Source organism: Bidens hawaiensis, unplaced genomic scaffold (assembly GCF_021521415.1).
Source record: "Bidens hawaiensis isolate Kalapana, Puna unplaced genomic scaffold, B.hawaiensis_p1.1 tig00005481_1, whole genome shotgun sequence".
NCBI lineage: Eukaryota > Viridiplantae > Streptophyta > Magnoliopsida > Asterales > Asteraceae > Bidens > Bidens hawaiensis.
This window is the reverse complement of record NW_027491350.1, coordinates 226,252-232,322: the sequence shown is the minus strand read 5'-3', so window position 1 is coordinate 232,322 and position 6,071 is coordinate 226,252. Positions and strand designations below refer to the sequence as shown.

The 6,071-nt window shown below is 35.9% G+C and overlaps 1 protein-coding gene across 1 annotated transcript; it reads right to left on the bottom strand.

Moving 5' to 3' along the window:
- Positions 1-684: 684 nt before the first annotated feature.
- On the bottom strand, positions 685-4,908 carry LOC143629875 (uncharacterized). The gene is made up of 7 exons (XM_077099024.1): positions 4,650-4,908; positions 4,467-4,562; positions 3,375-3,795; positions 2,461-2,551; positions 2,042-2,375; positions 1,819-1,967; positions 685-1,365 (listed from the first exon to the last, which is right to left on the bottom strand). Exons 1-7 carry the CDS (start codon positions 4,896-4,898, stop codon positions 840-842), a joined length of 1,866 nt encoding a protein of 621 aa, XP_076955139.1. The 5' UTR covers positions 4,899-4,908; the 3' UTR covers positions 685-839.
- Between the last annotated feature and the right edge of the window lie 1,163 nt (positions 4,909-6,071).

The following is a 6,071-nucleotide window of genomic DNA, read 5'->3' as shown; positions in this document are numbered from 1 at the left end:
TTGCATTTCAAGAATCCAAAAATTAAATACAGCAAAAGAAAAACCCAAAATTGGATAGGGTAAATGAAATAGATGAAAATGCTAAGTTCTATAATTCGTAAGGATGATCAAAAGAAAAATAAAAATTCATATGAAAGTGAACCAACATGAACGAAAATGACAATTCACTCATATAAGAAAATGCATGAATGAGCTTACAACTTGGAAACTTAAAAATCTCAGATACACTTAACTGAATAACTAGTTCCAGTTTAATAGAGAACTTTGATAACCACAAACGCTTTGTATCTTTTTAAGTATAATAAAAAATACGGATAAGTAACCCGCCTACACCATGTAGGCCGATGAGCCGATCTTCATTTCTCAGTAGCAACGAATGGAGCAAAACAAGGGTCACTAGGTGGACAGCTTTCGCTAACCCGTCACCAGTCACATTAAATGATAACAAAACTAAATTTTGTGACATGAATCATATAGTGACAGTTTGTTACATTTTGATGCCATGGATACATCAATTAGTACCAGGTGGCGGTCTGTTTATAACACTTTTCGACCCATTTTGGTAGCTACAGAAAAAAATAATAATAACCAGATCCGGTTCAAAATTACCAAAAAGGGTCAAAAACATATGTCAAAGAGTATTTGTCAGTCTATCAGACAATCATAAGACTGTCTGACCTTAACCAAAACATATCTGCCTCGTCTTATTGTGAAATGAGCCTTGCCTACAAACAAAACATACATCTTCCTAAATTGTAAAACCAATTCATGTTTGTATATCAATAAAACTCTTCATCAGATGCACCCAAAATGACACACAAGCAGATAACTCAAAACAACTAATTACCGCCGCCGACGCCAGCACTGTCGTTAGCTGCCAGCTTCTGCCTCTGCTGATGTTCTGCAACTTTATAATCAACCACTTCACGAAACAAAGCCGGATCAAGAACACAATTTTCGCTTCCATAAACAGCAGCTTGTACACTCGCCATAAGTTTAGCAATCTCTCTTCCAGAAAACCCATCAGTTTTTGCAGCAGCTTCTTTAATTATGTCATCAGTTAAACCCTTGATCTCAATCTGCTGTTGTTGCTTTTGAAAAAACTTCGAAAACAACCCCGGTTTTCTTGCACCAGCTTTAGCGATGTATTTGTCTAAATAAAGTTTTAATAGTTTGAATCTTTCTTCTTCACCAGGTAATGGGAATTCTAGAACTTCATCAATGCGGTCTGCAACGGCTGAGTCAAGATCACCGGGACGGTTTGTGGCTAGGGCCAGGACTATGTCCTTTGACTGGTCACCAGTTCGAAACAGGAGAGCGTTCAGGGCACTTCTTTGAGCTTCACTCATATAAGTTTTGTTCCGCCTTTTAAACAAATAAAAACACAACAATTTCTGTTAGTTGTATCTAATAAGTTATATGACTCATTTCCAATGTATGATCCAAAACACCATACAAAATATCCATGTTTTTCATTTTAAACCTTTTTCAATACATATTTTAATTAATTCAAATAAATAAAACACAACAATTTGTGTTAGTTGTATCAATTAGCTCATACCAACGTATGCACCAAAAAACCAAGATCCATATTTTTCATTTTAACCCTTTTAAATAATCTCGATTTGTTTTATGCCCTTCACATATCTAATGTAAATCAAGCAATCAAGTATAAAAGACTTTGGTGTAAGCATAATCCAAAAAAGTGTTCATACACCAAAATCATTTGTGCATACAGGAGTTCCTTAACTTGTTAGCATATGCCAGATAAAAAGAATTACTTTTTTGTTTTGAACGGCAATAAAAAAAATTACTTACTCGCATAAAAATGCATCTGCTTCATCAATAAAAAGCAAAAGACCTCTATTGGATTTTTTGGCCCAATCGAATAACTGATGTATTTTTGTAACAGCTTGGGATCCTAACGGGGCAACATCTCCACCAGTCATTAATGCATAATCAAGGCCCTGAAACATTTCAAACAATATAAGATGAGTTAATATACAGAAATATTGTAAACAAAAAAGGCTAAAACTGATACCGATTTTTTTGCTAACTCTCGAGCTGCCATTGTTTTCCCGGTTCCTGGTGGGCCATAAAAGAGCATATTCCTAAACGGTGCTTGATGAGCTTTTGTATTAGCAGTTGCACTGGCTAACTGCTGAATTCTCTTTTGAAGAGACGGATTAAGAATAACTTCGCCAAACGTGTTCCCATTCTGAGAAGTTGACCCGTTTTGACTGCCACGTGACAGGGTACTTAGACCACGTGAGAAAACGCCTGACCACGGATATTTTCCTCTAGAAGATTCTCTGATTAGTGATGGCTGTCCTAATATTCTGTCAACATAGCTCCACACCACCCTAGCACCTTCTCTGTGTGTGTTGTAACGAGCAACAAATAGTTTGTAATCAAATTATATTAACATAAATAAGTGTTAATGAAAGCACCAAAAAATACCTTGTTGTGTAGATCCCTGCTGCAAGAGCTGTGACACCACCAACAGCTACTACCAACTTGTTTTGATCAGTTAATATTGCCCGCAATCCCCCTAAAAGAACAAATTCATTACTTGCCTCATTATTCATAATCAAACATAACATTCTAACTAGTGGTGGCAAAATTAGCAGGTTGGTACGGTGTACATAAACTGTCAAAACCAACCGGGCCACCCGAACGAAGACAGTTCAGCCGGTTTGAGATTCATATGATCCAATTCACGGTTTGCGGTTTGAAATACGAGTATGATGGTCCGGCCAACGGTCTGGAATTTGGAAGCTGGAGCCGGCCATGTAAAGCGAACCAGCCATTTAAGTTATAATATTCTCTCATTTTTGGAATAATATGCATATGTATAGTTCTCGTGAAATATCTTTTTATCATTTAAAAAATTAATGCAAAGTAACAAGTTGAAACAAGAAAAATAACTGGTTGTTTTTATAAGAACTTGCATGAGTCAAATATAATTACAAAAGGGATTAGACTCAAAACTATTGATTAGATTACTGGAATAAAAGTCCCAATTCGAGAAGGGAAGATTTCAGATTAGAAAGATAAACTAATATATTTCAAACCTGCACCCTAATCTACATCTAAGGTACTATAAAAATAAAGGAAAACCGCTCCACGCTTAGGTAACTGATTAAGGTATGTGGGTATCTGGTACTGCCCTAACCGAGTCAGATGGGCTGACCCGAGTTGATCCGATTCTTTGAATAGTTCTGTGTTCATATCACACACACACATGCATACACACGCGCGCATGCACACACACAGATATATATATATATATATATATTATAGAGAGTATACATAGATTCGACAGTAATCTTATATTTTGAATAAACTGCTTTAACATAAAAACAAGTACATACCTCCGATGTGTTCGAAAGTAGTGTTAATTGCAGATACCCATTTCTCTCTTTCTGCATTTGCACGTTCAATGAGCATACGTTTATTGACATCTTCTGCCAATTTAGCTTCATGGGCTCTTGCTTCTGCATTAGCAATGGCTTTAATCCTAAATGTTTCTCTGTCAATCTCAGCTTTCTCTCTTTCTGTTTGTCTCTTTTGTGCCTGAATTTGCTCTTCTGTCGCTCTTCTGGCTTGTTCTTGCCTAATTGATGACTCCTCTTGCATTTTTACAAGCTCTTGATTTCTTGTTCTGTGATACTCGTTTTCTGCCTGCATTCTTTTCCTTGCTAACTCATCCTCATAGCGAGCCATTTGTGATTTATTTTGTGCCTGTTGTTGAGCTAGCTTTTTCTGTTCCTCGTATATCACTCTTTGCCTCTCCTACAAATGAACAAAAACATTCAAATAATGCAAAACAACGTGTTTACATAAACATGTGTCTTTGTGTGCGCGCCCGTTATAAAGACAAAAAAACATATTTATTATCTATAATACTTAAATACATATATGAATGTGTTGCCCCATGGCACATTTCTATGACCCAAATGTAACTCGTAACACTAATTAAAAACTATAAACAACTGCAATTTAACACTAATTATAAGAAAAGGTGTTAATACTTTTAAGTACTTATACGCTATTTCAATCATATCTTATCACAAAACATTGGTTTATAATTCCTAAATCTTCATTACTAACTATTTAACATGTTCTTTATTTAGCCCGTGCATAGCACAGACTGATGAGCTAGTTTGATGATTAATAATGATAAAATGCGAATCTTTGTTTATAAGCAAAGCTGTAATTTCAGATCATAACTACACTATTATTATCTTGCATATGATTATTTTCACATAGTAGAAGAAACACCAAACAATAATATCAAAAAGACATTCTTATGTTTCGTAAATCAACATAAAGAAAAACAAATGTTAAAGTCATTAAATAAAAATCTTTTGATTAAAAACATATACATTTTAAGTGACAAAGGTAAAACACAATTGTTGAAAACATGCATCATAAATCATGTTGAAACCAGAGGCAAAGCTTACAGTTTCAGCCTGAGCCTGCATTGCCTTAAACTCGGCCGTTTTCGCCGCTAAATCCGCCTGCCGAGTCTCTTCCTGCTTCTTCATCAACTCAAACACCTAACAAAAACACAAATAATCAAACTCAAAACATATAAACATAAAATCAAATCATCATTTCAAATATTAGGTCAAGTAACAAACCACCTTTTTAGGTTCCTTAGATGCGGCAATCTTCTTAACAGCTTCAGCGCCTCTTTCCAACGCCTCAGGATCGAATCCAGCTGACGTCGTTCTCGGATTATCGTTACGGACACGCTGAGGCGCCTGTGTGTCATTTTGCGCCGGAGGTGATTTAGGATCGACGGAATCAGCAGCCGGAGACGGTGACGGTGACGGTGACGGTGAAAATAATGGAGGAAAGTTGAAGAGGCCTGAACCGGAAGCCTTCGCCATTGCTGTGTGCTAATTGAATGAATCTAATGGTGAATTGAGTTCATTTTGGCTGTGTTTCTAGAAGCCGATGGTTGTTTCAAGGTTTATGTAGGGTTTCGGAATTTGTTGACGGCGGTTTATCACTCTCTGTTAATTACACAAGTGGTCTCCATAGTAAAGTTATATTGCATGTTTGATCCATAGGTATGAGAAATTACGCCTATTGTCCTTATTCTTTATTCGTCAATTACATGTTATATGGATGGTTCTTGGAGTGGATTGGAATTGGATGCATGTTACTAGATGTACATAAATCGGGTTTTTTAATACCCGGTTCTGGATATGAAATCGGGTTCGGGTATGATCGGGTATTGAAAAATTAGGTGTTAACAATGCTCACGTTTGGGTATTGTCTCTAAAAACTATACCTTATGCACCGGGTACGGGTAGGGTATAGAACTGGGTATTTTAAAATCGGGTATTTGAATACCCTATTTTCGGGTATTAAAAAACCTTATTTTTAGGTTTTCTTTTGGATTTTTTTTTGGGTATAGATTGAGTTTTTAAGTGGCTGCACTTTTTGGGGTATTTTTCAAGTAATTTCGGGTAATGGAAAAACCCGGTTTCAGGTATGGAGGCGGTTCCGGTTTTCGGGTATTACCGGGTTCAAATCGAGACCAGTTTCAGGTACGGGTTTTAGTATTGAAATGAATACCTTGTGCGTACCCTACAAGTAGGGTCAAGTATTGGTTCGGGTAGTAAAAACCAAGGTATAAAAAACACGGTTCAGGATCTTTTTTTGGGGACGTTTGAGTTTTCTTTTTCACCTCTACCTGTTACATTATTTTGAAATACCTAACATATTACTTAGAAGCTTGATTACGTGTGGGCCCCACATGCAATCGAAAAACAAAAACAGCCTAAAATCTTCTGCATTTCTCTTCGTTAAGATAATTGTAGACCAGTCACCAGTGTTGTTATAATCGGTTATCAATACAAAATTAGTTAATACATTACAAAAACCAGTAAATTAGCTAGGTATTTTAATTTTGCTTTGTAAATATTTATTGTTCAAACCAATGGATAATTGTAGACCAGTCACCAGTGGATTAATGATTAACTTCTGTTTATAAATATTTATTATTCAAATATGATGTGTTAATGTTGAAACAATTATATGGGAAAAGTTAAAAT

What these genes read in the sequence shown, in the direction of transcription:
- LOC143629875 (XM_077099024.1), bottom strand. Translation starts at nt 4,898, where the DNA reads ATGGCGAAGGCTTCCGGTTCAGGCCTCTTCAACTTTCCTCCATTATTT. An exon ending in GCAGGGATCTACACAACAAG is followed by an intron (nt 2,376 to 2,460) that starts GTATTTTTTGGT and finishes CAACACACACAG; the next exon opens with AGAAGGTGCTAGGGTGGTGT. An exon ending in GCAGATGCATTTTTATGCGA is followed by an intron (nt 1,366 to 1,818) that starts GTAAGTAATTTT and finishes TTTGTTTAAAAG; the next exon opens with GCGGAACAAAACTTATATGA.